The sequence below is a fragment of the Physeter macrocephalus genome, chromosome 18 (assembly GCF_002837175.3).
Source record: "Physeter macrocephalus isolate SW-GA chromosome 18, ASM283717v5, whole genome shotgun sequence".
Classification (NCBI taxonomy): domain Eukaryota; kingdom Metazoa; phylum Chordata; class Mammalia; order Artiodactyla; family Physeteridae; genus Physeter; species Physeter macrocephalus.
This window is the reverse complement of record NC_041231.1, coordinates 40,571,608-40,593,019: the sequence shown is the minus strand read 5'-3', so window position 1 is coordinate 40,593,019 and position 21,412 is coordinate 40,571,608. Positions and strand designations below refer to the sequence as shown.

The window sequence follows — 21,412 nt, the reverse complement described above, 5'->3', positions numbered from 1 at the left end:
GAAAGGACCTTCTGACCCCACTGCAGGTTCAGAATCCCTTCTTGTTCTTTTTTTCCCCCTCCTTTTGTGAAGTTACTCTTTTTAAAAAAAATAAATTTATTTATTTTGTTTTATTTATTTTTGGCCGCGTTGGGTCTTTGTTGCTGCACGCAGGCTTTCTCTAGTTGCGGCAAGCGGGGGCTACTCTTTGTTGCGGTGCATGGGCCTCTCACTGTGGTGGCTTCTCTTGTTGCAGAGCACGGGCTCTAGGCGCATGGGCTTTAGTAGTTGTGGCTCGTGGGCTCTAGAGCGCAGGCTCAGTAGTTGTGGCGCACGGGCTTAGTTGCTCCGTGGCATGTGGGATCTTCCCGGACCGGGGCACGAACCCGTGTCCCCTGCATTGGCAGGCGGACTCTCAGCCACTGTGCCACCAGGGAAGCCCGGCAGTTGGATTCTTAACCACTGTGCCAGGAGGGAAGCCCCCTTCTTGTTCTAAGAATAACCTTCTTCTAAGGTAAGGAAAATTTAAATCTCAACAGGTCTGACGATTCAGTGTCCACATAACTATTCCTCTTGTCACGCTTGACTTTTGGTTCTACTTTCAATAAATGGGCTTCTGCTCTACTCTTAAAACGAAATCCTCTACCTTATGCCTCAGTTCTAGTTACTGAGTAACTGGGCCTTGACAACCTGCCCAGTTCTTGTGGTTACTTCTAACAAGAACCTCACTTTTGTCAATCTTCCAAAAGATTAAAGTCTGAATCTGGAATCCATGGCTGGAGCAATCTTACTGGCAGATCTTGTGACACTAATCAACTGTTCCCCACACATCTGCTCGCCCAACGAGCCCTGCACCTAGCTGGACACTGATGACACTGCCTGCCTCCAAACTTTTCAGATACCGTGGGCTACCTGCCGCTTAAATCTTCTCTATAGTTATGTACAGCTAGGCCTGCCCCAAAGAATGTGCACCCCACTACTCTGGTGCCCAGGCTTTGGTTAGCTGTGGCAACCAAGCTCTGACAAAGGAATGGCCCACAAAGAACCAGACGTTACAAATGTAAAATGTGCACAGAACTAATTCTAGCCTCACAGCTTAGGAGAAACAATGGGTTGGATTAGTGGAGTTTGAAGATTAAAACACTACCAATTTCCTAAACCAGTCACCCTGACAAGAATTCTTACCAAGAGAGTTGACTCCATTTTACCTTAACAATTGTAGCAGGAGAGATCCCAAAAGGAGACCAGGGATCCACAGCTTCCAATTTCATATTTACAGAGAATGAATGAGTGCCGATCACTTGTTTATCCTGAAATGCAAATGCCAAGAGGGAATAAAATATAGTATCTGCACATTAATGTTATACTCATATATATAGCTGAATACTACTCTTAATTAAAATAATGGAACTGTCCAGCTTCTGATAAATAATCTAATCCTATAATTGTCTTCCGAGCCTGGAAAAAATTATTTAGAAAAAAAAAACCCAAAGGAAGCACTCCTACTCTCTACATTCGGAACACGAGGGTCATACAGAGAAAAAACAAGTTTATTTTATAACAAGTCAAGGCTATGTAGTTAAGAGTAGTAAAGAAAAGACTCAAAATGCTTTAAGAGTGCTTCGGGAAAAAACCTAGACTACTTTTAGGAAAAAAGGATGATCATCACTCTAGCTAGCCTTCAAACCTCTTCCCTCCTTCAGGCATCACAGCACTCTCACTGACGCCAGGGGTTATTTTATGCTTTGCAGCTCCCCCATATTGCTTTATCCTACTGTGAGAAGATAAGTACCTATTTACCACATTTTTGTTTTTACCTTAAATAAGTAAGATGGTAATGGCTCTTCCTCCTCCTCTTTCACTTTGGCCAAGATCTCTTTCCACTCAACTTCAGTTTTCAGATGTCTGATGGCTTTAGTTAAAACAAGATAGGATGCTTTAAGTGATGTGAGAACTTACACATTTTATAACTGCTCTGAAAGCATTCACATAAAAAAGTCACTTTCCACTGGGAAAAGGAAGGGGTTCAAGCCCACTTATACCATCTTTACTCAGAGAACTTATAACTTTAACTTCAGTACCTTGTCTCTTCTGTTCAGAACCTGGGTAGTGGTTTGGTGAAAATACCTACAGTAAGATCATAAGGATTGCTGTTGTCCACAAAATAATATAATATAGCATCCAAATTGGGGCACATAATAATGAATGTAAATTGATTCAAACATTAACTCTTGTTTTAATATTATTGGCATATCTTTTAATCAACAATTTGCTTTGAACTCAAGACCTGTCCTACTCCTATAACTATGTAAATGCTACCTAGAGAATTTTTCTTCAGTTTTGGTAACAGATCAGTATGAGTTGGGGCAGAAGTCAGTAAAAGTTGGAGCAGAAGGTATATCAATATGTGCGGCAACAACTGACACTGCAGAAATACAAAAGATTATGAGAGATTACTACAAGCAACTGTATCCAATAAAATGGACAACCTGGAAGAAACAGACAAATTCTTAGAAATGCACAAGCTGCCGAGACTGAACCAGGAAGAAATAGAAAATATGAACAGACCAATCACAAGCACTGAAATTGAAACTGTGATTAAAAATCTTCCAACAAACAAAAGCCCAGGACCAGATGGCTTCACAGGCGAATTCTATCAAACATTTAGAGAAGAGCTAACACCTATCCTTCTCAAACTCTTCCAAAAGATAGCAGAGGGAGGAACACTCCCAAACTCATTCTATGAGGCCACCATCACCCTGATACCAAAACCAGACAAAGACGGCACAAAGAAAGAAAACTACAGGCCAATATCACTGATGAACATAGATGCAAAAATCCTCAACAAAATACTAGCAAACAGAATCCAACAGCACATTAAAAGGATCATACACCATGATCAAGTGGGGTTTATCCCAGGAATGCAAGGATTCTTCAATATACACAAATCAAACAACGTGATACACCATAGCAACAAACTGAAGGAGAAAAACCATATGATCATCTCAATAGATGCAGAGAAAGCTTTTGACAAAATTCAACACCCATTTATGATAAAAACCCTGCAGAAAGTAGGCATAGAGGGAACTTTCCTCAACATAATAAAGGCCATATATGACAAACCCACAGCCAACAAAGTTCTCAATGGTGAAGAACTGAAACCATTTCCACTAAGATCAGGAACAAGACAAGGTTGCCCACTCTCACCACTCTTATTCAACATAGTTTTGGAAGTTCTAGCCACAGCAATCAGAGAAAAAAAAAAAAAACAAATAAAAGGAATCCAAATAGGAAAAGAAGAAGTAAAGCTGTCACTATTTGCAGATGACATGATATTATACATAGAGAATCCTAAGGATGCTACCAGAAAACCACTAGAGCTAATCAATGAATTTGGTAAAGTAGCAGGATACAAAATTAATGCACAGAAATCCCCCCAGCCCCGCCCCCCATTCCCTGCATCTGTGCAGCGCTGTCCCCGCCTGAGCATCCCTCCCTCCTCGGAGCCCCTCCCCCTCGGCATCCGGGTGCAGTGGGTGAACCTTCCCCGTGGCCCAGGGCTGCGCTCGTTCCTCGCCACCTGTCCTCTGCCTCCACTCCTGGGGTCCTTGAGGATGGAGATGACACCCCCACGGGAGCGGTTCTGAACTAATCACTTGAGTTCATCAGGATTGGCTGGGACAAGCACGCAGCTCTCTGCTCACCTCCACGCTTTATCCGTCTTGTTCCACATCTTCAACGCCTTCCCTCTCTCTCTGTTCTCTCCAGCTGCTCCAATACTAACCATCCGCTAAGAACAAGCTCAATTCCCACCTCCTCCGTAAAGCCCTCCAGGACTACCCTCTGTTGATTCTTTTCCCTCTGAGATCCTAGAGCACGCTATACCAACCAGTTTTCAGGGGGAAATTCTTTGCCTCTCCTCCTGTGTGTTCATCTTTTCTCTCCAACTCGACTATAGCGTTCTTGAACGGAAATCAGTATTACCGAGTGACTGAATATACTTTTCACGAGTAAGAAAATCAACTTAGGATTTTTTAACTTTACAGTAATGCGAAAGCAATACGCATTCAGTAGAAACTACTTCGACTTTTGAATTTTGAGCTTTCCTCGGGCCCACCGTATGGGGAAAGACACTTCCTCCTGATGCTGGGTGGCAAAGCCCCAGCTCCCCACCAGCCACGCGACCACACCAGGAGACAGCGGATAGATGCAACCACCACGGACCCAGACAAGCACTCTGCTTGTCAGTACAGTAGTCAATAAATTACACGAGATGGTCAGCACTTTATTAAAAAATAGTCCTTGCATTAGATGATTTTGCCCAACTATAGGCTAACCTAGGTGTTCTGAGTGCACTGAATGTAGGTGAAGCTAAGCAGTGATGTTTGACACGTCAGGTGTATTAAATGCATTTTCAATTTATGATATTTTCAACTTACCATGGGTTTACTGGGACGTAACCCCATGGTAAGTTGAGGAAGATCTGTACAACAGAAGCAGCAGCCAAGGAACCAGTAGGAGAAATAATGGTTTTTATTTAAAGACAGTCACGGCATGGAAGCAACCTAAGTGTCCATCAACAGATGAATGGATAAAGAAGATGTGGCACATATATACAATGGAATATTACTCAGCCATAAAAAGAAATGAAACTGAGTTATTTGTAATGAGGTGGATAGACCTGGAGTCTGTCATACAGAGTGAAGTAAGTCAGAAGGAGAAAAACAAATACCGTATGCTAACACATATATATGGAATCTAAGAAAAAAAATGTTATGAAGAGATTAGTGGTAGGACGGGAATAAAACACAGACCTACTAGAGCATGGACTTGAGGACATGGGGAGGGGGAAGGGTAAGCTGTGATGAAGTGAGAGAGTGGCAGGGACATATATGCACTACCAAATGTAAATTAGATAGCTAGTGGGAAGCTGCCGCATAGCACAGGGAGATCACCTCTGTGCTTTGTGACCACCGAGAGGGGTGGGATAGGGAGGGTGGGAGGGAGTGAGACACAAGAGGGAAGAGATATGGGAACATATGTATATGTATAACTGATTCACTTTGTTGTAAAGGAGAAACTAACACACTATCGTAAAACAGTTATACTCCAATAAAGATGTTAAAAAAAAAAAATATGTGCAGCAAATTACTAAGGCAATAAAGCCAAAAAAAAAAAAAGGCATTTAACTACTCCATATACATTTTTTCAATATCTCTATTATGTAAACTAACAAAGGCTTCCACAATATGCAGAATAATGTATTTTTCAGTCTCATAGATATTAATAAAAATATAATAAACAATAATGTAATATTAAAAGAAAAATGTTCTATTGCTCCTCACCTGATGGGGGCTGAAGCTCATATCCCTGTTGAGCAGCCCAACCAACATGATGAAGAAACGGATCCAAGTAATACAACCAATGTTCAAAATTATCAGAACTCTCAAGTCCTTCATAACGCAGCTTCAGCCTTCCCCCAATGTTGTCTACTACAGTAACAATCCAAGTACTTAAAGAGTCCTGGAAAGCTTGACATTCCAGCCTGGAACCTGGAGCAATGAGATCTAAAGGATTCCTCCCATTACGGAGCTGTAGGTAAAAAAAGCAAAATGATTATATAAGAGAGGTAACACAATATTTTTAAAATCAAGTTTTAAATGAACTCAAATTAGCCTTTATATTTTTACCCATTCAAAGCTAGTGATACTGAACTGCCTAATATCATACAAGTCTCTATAGTATTATTTCTGGTGATATGAAAATATTTATCTTAAAGAAAGATTTCTAACTCTAGGACTATGTTATACTTTCATCTAGAAAGAATTTTTAAAATATCATCATTACTTAGTCTCTGTAAAAGCAAATATGATCATCATTTTTAAAAAAATCAAATATGACAAAAGTCAAAATCCCCCACAATCCTACCTCCAGGAAAGAACCATGATAAACGCTTTGGCATATACTCTCTGAGAATGGGTTTTCTACACACAAGTCAACATCCACCCATGTCTATCTTTTTCTCTTTTGTATTTTTTGAAAAATGTATATTGTTTTTCAATGTGTGTTTGTCACTTAATATCTTTCTATTATAGCACATATAAATCTTCCTCATTCTTTTAATCTGTTTTATTGACATTATGTACTATACATGGACAGCAATTTATCCACTTATCTGCTGACGGCATTTCAGTTCTGATTTTTTTACTCATTTCACAATGATGTTCTTATGAATGCAATGAGTGTTCTGATTATACTGAGGGAAAGGAAAAGTTTAATTCTCACTCTCTAGATACAAATTAAAAGCTAGAAAAAAGAATAAAAACAAAGGCTGATTCCAATATCATCACTTAACCATTTCTTAATGTTCAAACTTACATTTTTTTCCTAATAAGAACTGCTTGGACTTCCCTGGTGGCACAGTGGTTAAGAATCTGCCTGCTAATGCAGGGGACACGGGTTCAAGCCCTGGTCTGGGAAGATCCCATATGCTACGGAGAACTAAGCCCGTGCACCACAACTACTGAGCCTGTGCTCTAGAGCCCGCGAGCCACAACTACTGAACTCGCGTGCCACAACTACTGAAGCCCACGTGCCTATAGCCTGTGCTCTGCAACAGGAGAAGCCACCTCAATGAGAAGCCTGCACACCGCAACCAAGAATCGCCCCTGGGCAGCAACAAAGACCCAACGCAGCCAAAAATAAATGAATAAATAAATGAATTTATTTTAAAAAAAAAGAACTGCTCTATGATACTTACAAATTCATATATATGCAAAAGAACACATGAAAAAATGAAGGAACACATTCACAGCTAAAGATAAGAATAGCAGAATCAAGATCAATGTACTGCAGGATACTTATTAATTCATTTGTTCATGATTTCATTCATTCATTCAAATGTTACTGAGTGTTTAGCCAGGCCCAGACTAAACATAATTAAATGAGTCAGAGTACAGGCATACCTCTGAGATATTGCAGGTTCAGTTCCAGACTACTACAGTAAGGTACATATTGCAATGAAGTGAGCCATACTAATTTTTTGGTTTCCCAGTGCATATAAAAATAAAGTTTACACTATATTGTAGTCTATTAAGTGTGCAACAGCATTGTCTAAAAAAATGCACATATCTTAATTTTAAAATACAAAACAAAAACCAATTACAAAAGTAACATCAAAGATCACTAATCAGAGATCACCATACAAATATAATAATAATGAAAAGTTTGAAATATTGTGAGAATTACCAAAATGTAACACAGAAACACAAAGTGAGCAAATACTGTTGGAAAAATAGCGCCGACAGACTTGCTCAAAGCAGGGTTGCCACAATGCTTCAATTTGTAAAAAATGTGGTGTCTGAAAAGCACAACAAAGTGAAGCACAATCAAATGAGGTATGCCTATATAAAATATAAAGATCACCTAGAAACAGAGCGTTCTCCAATCAAGTTTAAAGAGGAATTGTGAATGGATCAAAGAATTAAATATAACAGTTAACACTATAAAACATTTAGAAGAAAATATAGGAGTAAACCTATATGACTTTGGGTTAAGCAAAGCCTTCTTAGATAAGACTCCAAAAGTACAAGCAACAAAAGAAAAAAATAGATAAACTGGACGACATCTAAATAAAAAACTTTTGTTCTACAAACAATATCATCAAGAAAGTGAAAAGACAATCTACAGAATTGGAGAAAATATTTAAAAATCATATATCTTGATCTAGACTTGTAATCAGAATTTATAAGGAACTCTTACAACCCAATAATAAAAAGATAAATAACCCAATTTAAAAATGGGCAGGGGCTTCCCTGGTGGCGCAGTGGTTGAGAATCCACCTGCTGATGCAGGGGACGTGGGTTCGTGCCCCGGTCCAGGAAGATCCCACATGCCGCGGAGTGGCTGGGCCCGTGAGCCATGGCCACTGAGCCTGTGCGTCCTGAGCCTGTGCTCCGCAACGGGAGAGGCCACAGCAGTGAGAGGCCCGCGTACCATAAAAAAAAAAAGGGCAGATATTTCTCCAAAAAAGCACATAGAAATATGCTCAGTATCATTAGTCATTAGGGAAATGCAAATCAAAGTGAGATATTACTTCACACCCACTAGGATAGCTATAACCAAAAAGAGAATAACAGGTGTTAGCAAGGATGTAAAGAAATTGGAACCTTCATAAATTGCATTTCACATATGATACAAAGAATGTTGCTGGTACGACAGATAGTGACAAAATATAACTTAGAAAAGTCATAACCAATAAATTTATTTCACAAAAACAAGAAATCTATTTTCACCAACAAGCTCAAAATCTATACTAATTTAAAAGAACTGCTGAAAGCAGGTAGGTGGTGGTCCAGTGTCTTCTGAGCAAAAGAAAAAGGGTCTCAAGTCACCTGGTGTGGGAGTTACAAATGTCCATGCTGAAGTAGAGACAGCCCTTGCTCAGTTCCAAGTGAGAGCTCAAAACGGCCACATTTTCCAACTGCGTGAAAGAATCTGGAAAACTAGATTTTCATGTGTTTGCAACTAATTCAAAAACCTTTTACGCACTGAGCAAGCCACCAATTTGCAACCTCTGAGGGTAAGTTTACACCTCCCAATACCTATGCCTATGTCTGTACTAATAATGCTGATCTGTCTTGGAGTGGTAAATGAGCATGCAATTTTAAGATTCCTTGGACAGGAAGATTGAAAGGGTTTTCCACACTGATTCTGGAAGCAATAATACTTACGCCCTCTAGCAGCGGAACAGGAGGACTACATGCTCCCATCAGGGTCTGCCGCAGAAACTCATCCCGATCAGGCACTTTATCTCTGATGCCTAGATGAAGGAATCATACTGTCAGCCACAAAACACAGAGAAATTAAACTAAGAAGAATACAGAGAAACTAAACCAGTGAAAATGGTTTAGAGGTGCATCTGTCATTTTAATATTTAACAGCCCAACATATTGCTTCTTTGACAGCTTAAAAATAATCCTCCTCTAGAAAGAGCTACTTCCTGGTTAGTTTAATAAGAGTTGTATCCAGAAAAAAGAGAATAGGCCCAACTCCCTGTTAGTATAATTTTATCCAAAAATGAACTACTTTATTTTTTATTATGGAAATTTTCAAATACACAGAAAAATAGAGAAAACAGTATAATGAATCCCCAGCTTCAAAAACTGTCACTTCATGGTCAATCTTTATATCTAGACCAGGAGCTGTTAGCAAACGACAAACTGGGGGCTAAATCTGGCCTGCTGTCTTTACTGTAAATAAAGTTTTATTGGAACACAGCCAATATCATTTTTTAAGACTGCTTTCACATTACAAAAGTAGAGTTGAGCAGCTGTGACAGAAACCACAGGGCCTGAAAAGCCTAAAATATTTTACTATCTGGTCCTTTACAGCTACTTTGTCAACCCTGATCTATATCCTCACATACTCCCCCGCCAGCGACCCAACCATGGATTATTCAGAAACCAATTCCTGATATCACGTAATTTCATCGAATATAATCTCAGTATGCATTTCTAAAAGAAAATAACTTTTTGTTTAACCACAATAACATCACACCTTTAAAAATTAGAATAATTCCTTCATATCAAATATCTAGTCCATGTTCAACTTTCCAAAATGTCTCAAAAATGATTTTTTCAATTTGTTTGGTCAAATCATGATACAAATGAGAGCCATACATTGCAAATGGTTAATATATCAACTAAATCTCTTTTAATGTGTACGTATACCCCACACTCCCTCTTTTTCTTGCAGCAGATTTGTGAAGACTCAACATTTTGTCCTATGTAGAGTTTTTCAGAGTCTGGTTTTACTGGTTGCCTCCTTGTGGTAACCAGTTGCTCTACTGTCCTTTCCATTTTCTGTAAATCAGTATTTAGATCTAGAGGTTTGATCAAATTCAGATTTGACTCTCTGGGGTTGGGGGTAAGATTACTTCATAAGTGGAGTTGTATCTTTCCATCAAGAGGCACATTCATTCTGGTTGTCTCTCCTTCTGTGATGTTAGCAGCTTTTAATGGTCACTACATAGATATACTGATTCATTAGGGGCTAAAAATGGTGATATTCTATCACCCCTTTTTCATTTACTAACCAAAATACTTCTATAAAGAAAAATTTCTCTTCTTCTACTATTTGATCACAAAAAGAAGGCAGGATATATGCTTGATTCTCTTTATTCTTTCTCTGTATTTACCAGCCTTCAAAATTATCAGTTGGTTCTCCAGCATCGTCCCAAGGTGACCAATGAGGGTTTTGTTTAAAAGATTCACCATGAAGTTACAGATTAAATCACATATATGTTTCAGGCCGTTGCAGCTACTGTCCTATTGATGCTCAAAGTGTCTCATCTTTAAGAAGAGGGGGTCTCTTCAGGTTGGCCCCTGGGTCCTTTGACATAACCATAGTAAATAGTTATTGATCTCTTTTTTACTTTTGGTATAAAAAGATGTTCCATGCGCCTCTTGTACATGTCCTGCCCCAGTCCAGCTTTATCCCACAATACACAAATAATGATTTCAAAATAACATCAACTCTACCACCAACAATATGATTACTAAAAACAGCTTGAGTTGTTGTTGCTACTTCGGCAATTTTTTTGGTTCCTTTTGGCATAGCCTTACTAGGGACATACATTTAAATTACTGTATTTGAAAGTCACTGAAATAGTTGTTCTCTGGGTAGTTACTTCACAAGCTCCATACACAGGTTTCTTTATTTGCTTCTGCATTTGTTTTTTTACAAATTGTTTTTTAAATTTAATTTTGCTTTATAAGTTATATAAAATATTTACATGGTTCAAAATTCAAACCTACAAAATAAGGTACATTCAGAAAATCCACCTTTTAACCTTGTCCCCTTCATCCTATTCCCTTCTTTACCCACAGGCAACTTTTTAAAATGGTGTATTCCTTATTGTTAATCAACTATAGTTCAATTAAAAAAAAAGATTCCTTTAGTTTTAAAAAATGAAGTTAACACACACATACACACGCATTCATACATCTTCCTCCTCCCTCATTCAATACATATTTTTCTTTATTCATATAACAAGATATCTGGAGACCATTCCTTGGATATATGTAGATGGACCCTGTTTCTTTTTTTAATGACTGATTGCACCTTTTATTATGAAGTACTCTTCTTTGGAAAGGTGATATATATTGATACACACACACACACACACACACACACACACACACACACACGCACACAAAGGAATATTACTTAGCCATAAAAAAGAATGAAATAATGCCATTTGCAGCAACATGGATGAACCAAGAGATTATCACTCTGCTGTACACCTGAAACCAATACAACATTGTAAATCAACTATACTTCAATTAAAAAATAATAATAAAGTACCCTTCTTTGTTTCTTACAGTGCTTTCTGATCTGAATTCCACCTTTGTCAGATATCAAGACTGAGACTCCTGCTTTCTTTTCTATTTGCATTTGTCTATGTATCTTTGTCCATCCTTTTATGTTTATTCTTTCAGAATATCTCCATTTAGGTATGTCTCCTGTAATAGCACAGAAGTGGGTTTTATTTTGTGAGCCAACCTGAATTGTTTACTTTTAATAGAAGAGTAAGCCCATTAACATTTATTTATATTACCAAAAGATATGACCTCAATTCTGTCATATTGTTAAGTATTACATAAATTGCTTGTGTATGTGTACAGTCTTTCACTATGTGATCTATTTTACTTAAATATACACTTTTTCTTTTTTTTTTCTTTTCTTTTTTTTTTTGCGGTATGCGGGCCTCCCACTGCTGTGGTCTCTCCCGCCGCGGAGCACAGGCTCTGGACGCGCAGGCCCAGCAGCCATGGCTCATGGGCCCAGCCGCTCCGCGGCATGTGGGATCTTCCTGGACCAGGGCACGAACCCATGTCCCCTGCATCAGCAGGCGGACTCTCAACCACTGCGCCACCAGGGAAGCCCTTTTTATACTAATATCTTTATATAACAATTTTAGTCCTCTCTATTTTCAGACTATTATCTATTTCATTTTTTTTTTTTAATAAACAATACTAAAGTTAGCTATAATGTCTTTCTTCTCTCTTTCAGCATCTCATTTCAGGTAATAGCCTTTTACTCCCAGTTAACACTTAAAAGGCAATTAGTTAAATTACTAGGCAATAAATCTGTTTTAAAAGGGGAGGAGGGATGAGTAAGCTTATACCACTGTATTCACTTGCTCACCCCACTGTGGTCCCATATATTTTTTTTGGTGGGGTGGTACGCAGATCTCTCTCTGCTGTGGCCTCTCCCGCTGCGGAGCACAGGCTCCGGAAGCACAGGCTCAGCGGCCATGGCTCACGGGCCCAGCCGCCCCGCGGCATGTGGGATCCTCCCGGACCGGGGCATGAACCCGTGTACCCTGCATCGGCAGGCGGACTCGCAACCACTGTGCCACCAGGGAAGCCCCCATATTTTTTACAGTTATACTGTATTTATGTTGTCAGAGCATGTAGCCATTATATACTATACTGTCTCTCTTACAACCATCATTTAGCTCGAAGTTCTACAGTCATATTTACATTTAGTGTTTCACTAACAATTCTCAAGCTAATATTTCTTCATTTGTTTGATTTTCTTTTCTTTTTTAAAAAAAATTAATTAATTTTTGGCTGAGTTGGGTCTTTGTTGCTGCGCGTAGGCTTTCCCTAGTTGCAGCGAGCGGGGGCAACTCTTTGTTGTGGTGCGGTGGCTTCTCTTGTTGCAGAGCACAGGCTCTAGGTACGTGGGCTTCAGTAGTTGTGGCACATGTGCTCAGTAGTTATGGCTCACGGGTTCTAGAGCTCAGGCTTAGTAGTTGTGGTGCAGGGGCTTAGTTGCTCCACAGCATGTGGGATCTTCCCGGACCAGGGATTGAACCCGTGTTCCCTGCATTGGCAGGCGGATTCTTAACCACTGCGCCACCAGGGAAGCCCTCGTTTGATTTTTCTGAACCTCATTCTCTAGTGGATTTCTTCGGAAGGAAAAATCATGGGAACAATATTCCCTGAATCCTTATATCTTCATAAGTTTGCATGTGGCCTTTACACCTGATGTTCAGTTTGGTTAGACATAAAATCCTGGCCTCATGTTTTCTTTCACTGAATTTCTTAAAAATGTTACCTTATTGTCTTTAGGCATAAAGCACTGTTGTCAATTAGTCTGATGACAATCTTGTTTTCTTTCCTTTTCAAGAAACTTACTGTCTTTTGCCTAAAAGATTAAGGGATCCTTTTTTGTTTTAGAGTTCAATACACACCTTGATTTAGCTGTTCTCATTTTATCTCCCCATGTACATAGTGAACCCTTTCAATATGTATTTTTAAGTCCTATTTTATTTCCATAAAGTTTTCTTGAATTTTAGTTTACAGTATTTTATTATTTTGTTACTTTGGTTTTCATTTTCAGGGACTTCTATTTTATGTATCTTGAACCATTTTTGCCAACCTATATTATTAATATTTTTTTCCAAGTCCTTTTTATATCTTTAAAAATTTTTCTTTTCCTCTTTTTCATCTTCTGTTTCTCTTCAGATATTACTCATGGTTGATTCACTCCTGTTTTCATCTTAATTTAGTCTTCATTTCTAGTATTTTTAAATTTCTAGTTCTTGCCTACCTTCTATGTTTTTTTTCAAATCTTTTTCTTTTCAAATCTTCTCATTTTTAAATTTTTATAAATTTTATTTATGATTTTTCTCACTGCTCTATCACTGTTACTACATTTCTGTCTGACACAGTGTTCATCTCTTTTGTGGTTATGTTTCTCTGGAAGGATTTTATTCTACCCTTTTTTCCTCTTTTTTTTTAATTATACTAACTTGACCTTGTATGAGACTCAACTGAAATCATTTTCTGTTGTTCATGTTTAAATGAGGTGAATTTTCCTATACTCTTAAGATACGATAGTGGGCCAGGTAGCTTCATGTCTCTAGAGCTTCCTCTTACATTGTTTTTTCACAGAATGTTAATGGCAAGCTAGAAGCCCACCGATAACCCAGGACTCTAACTTCATTTCTAAATACCATCCTTCAAAAAACAAAATGAAACAAAACAAAAAAACCTAGGGCTCCCTGGAGAAATGGCTGATTTCAGGGCTGAGGCAGGGAAAAGTTTCCTGAACAAGAAACTACTCAAAGAATAATGGGAACATAGCAAAGGACACATTTGCCAGCTTGAAGGGGTGTCCACTGGCCAAATCTAGGACAGTCTGAGCATCAAAATAAATAGTGATACTAAGGATTATAATCCATTGAAAATAATACTCATGAGTCTATACTGACATAGATACATAAATACACACATGCATACATAAATGCCTGTGTGTAAATGGTAGAAAAGAGAAAGCTCTTTCTATAGTAGAAAGCCAATTATGAAATGAAGAAGGAATTAGAAAATACCATTTGGTAATCATCAGAGTAATAACTGTTTCAGATAAAAATTATCAATGGATGCCAAAAATAGTGGGTGAAGTTTGAAGAGTAATGAGATAGTTACATAATCTCAAGGTATCTTCCCACAAGATACTTACTAATTAAAAACAGTAAAAGCAATTTTACAGTGGAAAAACTTGGCATATACCAATTTAATCAAGTGATGAAAGTTAATATCACAAGTTAGTTACAGGGCAAACCAACAGCATGTGTCTCCTGATATGATGCACCAGAAGGACACAGCATCACTTCTGCATTTTTCCTACCAAAAGTGCACAATCTGAATCTAAGTAAACATCAGACAAACCCAAATTGTGAGACATTCTAAAAAATAGCCAGCCTGTACCCTTCAAAAACGTCAACGCCAAGAAGGACAAAGAAAGGTTAAGGAAACTAAAAAGAAATGACAGCTAAATGCACTGAATCCTGGACGAGGAAAAGACATGAGGAATAATGAACAGTACTCAACCCAGGACATAATGAACATTACTGGGAAAATCGGCCTGTACCTTTCAAAGATGTCAAAGTCATGAAAGTCAAAGAAAGCCTGAGGAACTGTCCCAGATTAAAGGAATCTTAGGAGACACGACAAATCAATGTTAACACATGATCCAGGATTTTCTTTTACTGTAGAAACATTTTACTATAAAAACATTATTGATAAAAACTGAACAAGGTCTATAGATTAAATAACAGTATATCAAAGTTAATTTCCTGATTTTATTTTGTGTTCATGAATGTCCTTGTTTTTAGAAGAAGAGTAAAAGGACATCACATGTACAACTGACTCTCATGGTTCATTAAAAAAGCCTGTGTGTGTGTGTGTGTGTGTGTGTGTGTGTGTGTGTGTGTGTGAGAGAGAGAGAGAGAGAGAGAGAGAGAGAGAGAGAGAGAGAGGGAGAGGGGATAAAGTAAAGTAAATGTGGTAAAATGCCAACATTGGGGAAAGTTGGCAGTAAGTCCCCAAGAATTTTCTATAATATTTTTGCAAATCTGAAGTATTTCTGTAAATTTGAAATTATAAAAAAATAAGAAGTTGAAAGTAAAGCATATAAGGTCTGGAATTTTCTTAAGGTCTGTCTTTCCTTTCTGCACATTTATATGACCCTTCTCTTTCTTTTGTCCTATTGTCTCTGTCCTACTTAATTTGGATTCTACTCCCAGTAGGGATCTTTCCTGTAAGGGAGCTTCAGCTGGTTTATTCTAAGGGTCCACAGGTCCCAGATTGCTTGTAGGCGACAGGAGGGAGGACAATAAAATCAGAAAGAGAATCAATCTGGCCCAACGTACTCAAAGACAACCAGACCTACAAGTCTCAAACTTAAGAGAGCCTCACAGACTTACAGGATTATAAGCAACAGATGCTTCCTATGAATGTCATAAAAGCCTGAGGCTTGGTGAGCACAGAATATAATTTTTAAAAAATTTTTCCTTATAAATACTGTCATTCAAAATGTTAACCCAAAGAAGTTAGGAAGACCTATGTGCTTGGGAAACTGAAAACCTTAAGACTGTGGACAGCCCAAATTTTCCTACAGCAATACCACATCACACCTTGATACGAAGTATCACATTACCTTCCGGGGCTTCGAGGGTCTTCTTATTCTGCTCACACCACCCAATGGGGTAGAGGTCAGCCTTCCTGATGTCACACCAGAAGTCTGCTCTCCGGTCCTCCCCGTAGCCATCGTAGCGGAGGAGGAGCAACTGCTCACAGGTGGTAATGATGGTGGCAACCCAGTAGGTTTCAGGATTGGTTTTCACAACCACCTCCAGTTTCATCCCAGGAGCAAATCCATTTTGCAAACGTGTGTCCACCTGAACAGGGAAATGTTATTAACCACCAGAAAAACATCTCAAATGAATACTTCTTTGGCCAACATTCTTTAAGACTTACAATTCTGAGGCACTAAATGCAATAAAATCTTCTCAAGGGAAACCTGAGAAATTCCAATTATAACTCACAGGAGTGATCCAAACAAAACAGGGACTAGCAATGCTGCTCTGTTCCATCTGACTCTGAAGGAGCTTTAAGAGAACTCAGTATTCTACCAAAGCAGTCTCTTATGATTATAGAATATGCTTTCTATTAAGTATACAAATCACTGAATGTACACCATTTTAACAACCTTCAATACATTAAGTTTTCAAGAGTGATTTCTCGATCATTCAAAAGAAAATTTGTGAAGCTAGAAAAGGTAAAGGACAAAAGTAAGTTATATTGATAATAAACTAGTATAATATGTACCATACAAAGGGAGTCATATTTCCCAGTCTCCCTAAAACAGTCTGTGTTTACACCTGTTATTCTTGAATAATAATAATGCCTCTTATCTCTCTCAAAAGTGTCCTAATTTAGATGATAAATCATATGGTCACAAAGTTAGGGGTCTGCAATTCTGGAACTCCTGTATGTTATACTAAAATTAAATAAATATATTATGGATAATGAGAGCCAGGTGGGAGAAAGAAGTAAAAATAAGTAGAGGGGAATGGGACTTCCCTGGCAGTCCAGTGGTTAAGACTCCACGCTTCCACTGCAGAGGGCATGGGTTCAATCCCTGGTGAGGCAACTAAGATCCTGCATGCCGCACGGCACGGCCAAAAATAATAATAATAATAAAATAGAATAAAATTTTAAAAAGAAGAAGGTAAAACCAGAATGAATCTTGTGGTGTTGATCTGAAATCAGAGGTATGGATGCCAAAATGACTATGACGACTACGATATCTGCAATAATCTCAAACGTTCTCTCCGCAAAATTCTTCTTAGTCCCAAAGGGGAAAACAGTAACATTACGGTGAAGAAATCTGGCAGACGCCACCTTAACTAACGGATCAAAGTTAACATCACCAGTCCTAAAACATCAGTATCATATACCCTTGATATCACACCAGAAAAGCACATCATCATTTCTATGACATTCTTGCCAAATGCATAAACTCAAGCTAATCATGAGAAAACCCAAACGCAAATTGAGAAACATTCTGCAAAATAACTGGTATATGATATGTGCTTCAAAAGTATCCAGGCCATGAAAGACAGAGAGAGAATGAGGAACTGTCCCACACTGGAGGAGACGATGGAGACGTGACAACTAAGTGCAATGTGGCCATCATAACCACTGGAAAGTGAGGGGGCTCCTGGAAAGGAGAGGCCAGAGAGGGAAAGTCCACATTCTGTGTAAAATTCCTCCCCATTCTAATCACTAACCTGCTGTACTCCTGAAAGGTAATCACTATCCTGAATTATAACACTACAGTTTAACACTGCCTGTATTTCAGCACTATGTTAGCAAAATTATGCAGTATGAATATTTTTCTGTGTGGGGCTTCTCTTGCCCAACATCGCTTATGAGATTCATTCGTGCTGTTGCATGTAACAGTACTTTATGTCTTCTCATTCCTGTATAGTATTCCATTATACAAATATGCCCTAATTTATCCATTCTAATGCTCCTCGTAGTAGGCACTCTGGGTAGGTCACAGTTTTGGAAGACTACTGATAATATTCTCATAATTATATGAATAGTTTTGTACGTCATTTGATGCATACCTACATGGATTCCTATAATAAAAAGACAAATATTTTCCAAAGTGGCTGTACCAATGTACTCTGCCAGTAGTATACAAGAAATCCTTCTGCCTTAACATTCTAACCAACATTACTGTATTTTCTGCCTTTTTCATTTTAACCATTTTGAAACACGTATTATATTATCTCACTGTAATTTTAATTTGCATTTTCTGATTATTAATAGAGTTGAGAACCCTTTTATTTATTAGCCATTTAGATTTCTTCTTCCGGGGAATGCCTAAATTCCTTGCCAATTTTTAATTGAGTCAATATTCTGGATATCAGTTTGCCAATTACTTGTATTACAAATATCACTTTCTTGATGGTGTTTGATAAACAGAAGTTATTAATTTTAATATACTCTGATTCATCAATATTTTTCCTTTAAAAAGTTATTGGTTTTTCTATATTTTTAAACAAATTTTTCCCTATCTGTAGAGGTCACAAGATATACTACTATATTATTTTCTAGAAGTCTTTTATATTGAGAACTAATATCCACCTTGAGTTAATCTCTGTGTGTGGTATTAGGTAGGGGTCAGGTTTTACTTGTTTGAATCAGTTTGTCAATTTCTACTTAAATTTTTTTTTGCTGTTTGACTTGGATTTCAGTCAATCTACAGATCTATTTGGGGAGAACTGACATCTTTACAATAGTGAGTCTTCCAATAGATGAACAGGTATATTCCTTCACTTTAACTTACATAAATAAAGATTTGAAGTTTCTTTGCAAATATTTCTTACATTTTATTCCTAGCTATTTGATGTTTTTTATGTTATTGTAAATCACATCTTTCAGTTTCCATTTCTGTTTGTGGCTAGTATATAGAAATAATAGGTTTTTTATACCGACCTTGTATCTAAAAATCTTGTTAAAATTACTCATTAATTCTAATAATATAGCTGTAAATTATTTTATTCATCTGAAAATAATGACTTTTTCCCTTCCTTCCTAATTCTTATACATTTTAATTGTTTTTCTTACCTTATTATATTGGCTAGATCCTCCAATACAATATCAAACAGAAATCATGTTAACCAGCATGATTTTTGTCTTGTTCCATATTAAAAAGAAAGATGTGTCATATTACCATTAATAAAGTTTGCTGTAGATTTTTTTATAGATACACTTCATCAAATTAAGGAAATTCCCATCTGTAGTTTGCTAAGAGTTTTATCGTAAGTGGATGTGGAATTTTATCAATAATTTTCTTTATATATTGAGATGATAATGTGATTTTTCTCCTTTATTCTACTACTATGGTGAATAATGCTCATTGATTTTCAAATGTTAAGCCATTTAAGCCATCTTGTAGTCTTGGAAAAATCGACTTGTTATTAATGTACTATCCTTTTTAAATATAGCTACGTTTAGTTTGGTATTATTTTGTATGCTATTTATGCATTAGTTGTCGTGAGTGACATGTCTCTGTAATTTTCCTTTCCTGAAATATTATTAGATTTGGCATCAAGGTTGTGCTGATCTCTAAACAAATTGGTACCCTACAATCAATATAGGACAGAATGATCAGACAGAAAGGAAACAGAAGACTTGAACAAGATTATAAAACAACTAAACCTAACAGACATATAGAGAACACTCCACTCAACAAGAGAATAGGGCTTCCCTGGTGGCACAGTGGTTGAGAGTCCGCCTGCCGATGCAGGGGTCGCGGGTTCGTGCCCCCGTCCGGGAAGATCCCACGTGCCGCGGAGCGGCTGGGCCCGTGAGCCGTGGCCGCTGAGCCTGCGCGTCTGGAGCCTGTGCTCCGCGACGGGAGGGGCCACGGCAGTGAGAGGCCCGCGTACCGCAAAAAAAAAAACACCACCAAAAAACCCATTGGATCATGAGGTGTTCTTCACAGTGCATGATAGGATCTTTATTACACAAACAGGTAGTTTTCAAAGACTAGTAGAGATAATAAAATATTGAAAATATTCAACTCTGTTAGAAAAAAAAAAAAAAGAGAATACACATTCCTCTCAAATGTACCTGGAACATTCTCCAGGATAGACCATAATTTTAGGCCAAAAACCAAAAATCATACAAAGTATCTTTTCTAATCACAATGAAATAAAACTGGAACTCAATAACAGAAGGAAAACTAGAAAATTCACAAATACGTGGATATGAAACACATTCTTAAATAGCCAATAGATCAAAGAAGAAATTACAAGGGAAATTAGAAAATACTTTGAGACAAATTATAACAAAAATACATCAAAATTTATGAGAGGCAGCAAAAGCAGCATTAAGCGGGAAATTTGTAGCTGTATATGACTACACTAAAAAAGAAGGAAGATCTCAAATCAACTTAAGAAACTAGAAAAAGAAGAGCAAATTAAACCCAAAGCTAGCATAAGGAAGGAAATAATAAAGATTAGAGTAGTGATAAATAAAATAGAGAACAGAAAAACAATACAGGACTTCTGGTTTTCAATTTGACATGTAAGGATTTTTGGATGTTGGAACTCCTGTCCTAAGAAGAAAAAAAACCTCAACGAACTAAAAATCAACAACTCTTCTTAGATCCAGCAGAGAATTGAGGTCATAGGGCAAAACTGCTGTGCTCAAAATCGGAGACAGACAGACAGATACAGAGAATTACAACATACTAGACAGAGCAGAAACCTCTGCAGGACTAGAACCAGGGTAGGAAACCTCAAACTGTAATTAATGAATTGCTAGAGGCTCAGTATGGACAAGATTGAGAGGTAAAAACTCTATGGGGGCCCAGTCTCAGGGCGGCCCATGGACTTCTCTGAGTTTACCGCCCCCCCCACCAGGCATCCTACCAGGTTTTCACAATAAAGATCAGAGAAAAATCTCCTAGTACTTCCGGCAGAGGGAAGAATAAAGTAGCGTTGTGAAATACATCCAAAGCATTCTGCTCTTCCTAACAAGACTAACCCTCAAGAAAAACTATTTTACTAGGTGCTAACCAACTAGAGTTTTACCAGAACTTTTACCAGAGTTTTCCTGATCTAAGGTAAGGGAAATACCCAACTCTAGCCCCCTATAGCCTCCAAAATAGGGTAAAGGATATGCACAACTCAGGTTCACTAAAACACTGAGACCAAATCACAGGGCTAGAGAATGCTTTTGCTCTCCTCACACCTTACCACCACATCAAGAGGGCTCCTGTAAAACAAGGGAGACAAAATAAATGACACCAAAGTAAATTTTAGCCTCTGACACCTATAGCTACAACAAATGGTAAAATCAATCTAACTTCTATCCAGGTAAACATAAAACACTAAAGACCTATTTATTTCTATTCCTTTTACTCAGTATATTATGTCCAGCTTTCAACAAAAACTTACAGAGCTACTAAAAGACAAAAAACACAGTTTGAAGAAACAGAGCAGACATTAGACCAGGCTCAGATATGGCAGAGATGTAACATACCAGGAATTTAA

General features: G+C 37.9%; 1 protein-coding gene across 4 annotated transcripts in view; it reads right to left on the bottom strand.

Annotated features, from left to right (window-relative positions):
- SFMBT1 (Scm like with four mbt domains 1) overlaps positions 1–21,412 on the bottom strand; it is a 73,902-nt gene that overhangs the window by 33,694 nt on the left and 18,796 nt on the right. For 3 of the 4 annotated variants that reach the window (XR_008615675.1, XM_028478997.2, XM_028478996.2), the window contains exons 4-9: positions 15,994–16,234; positions 11,364–11,504; positions 8,712–8,800; positions 5,325–5,571; positions 1,797–1,891; positions 1,188–1,289 (exon numbers count right to left, since the gene is read on the bottom strand). Coding sequence is in view for 3 of the 4 variants with exons in the window: in XM_028478997.2 (XP_028334798.1) it covers positions 1,188–1,289; positions 1,797–1,891; positions 5,325–5,571; positions 8,712–8,800; positions 11,364–11,504; positions 15,994–16,234 (915 nt within the window). In the remaining variant the exon portion in view is untranslated. The remainder of the gene's footprint in view (positions 1–1,187; positions 1,290–1,796; positions 1,892–5,324; positions 5,572–8,711; positions 8,801–11,363; positions 11,505–15,993; positions 16,235–21,412) is intronic. The other variant, XM_028478998.2, reaches the window with a different exon arrangement.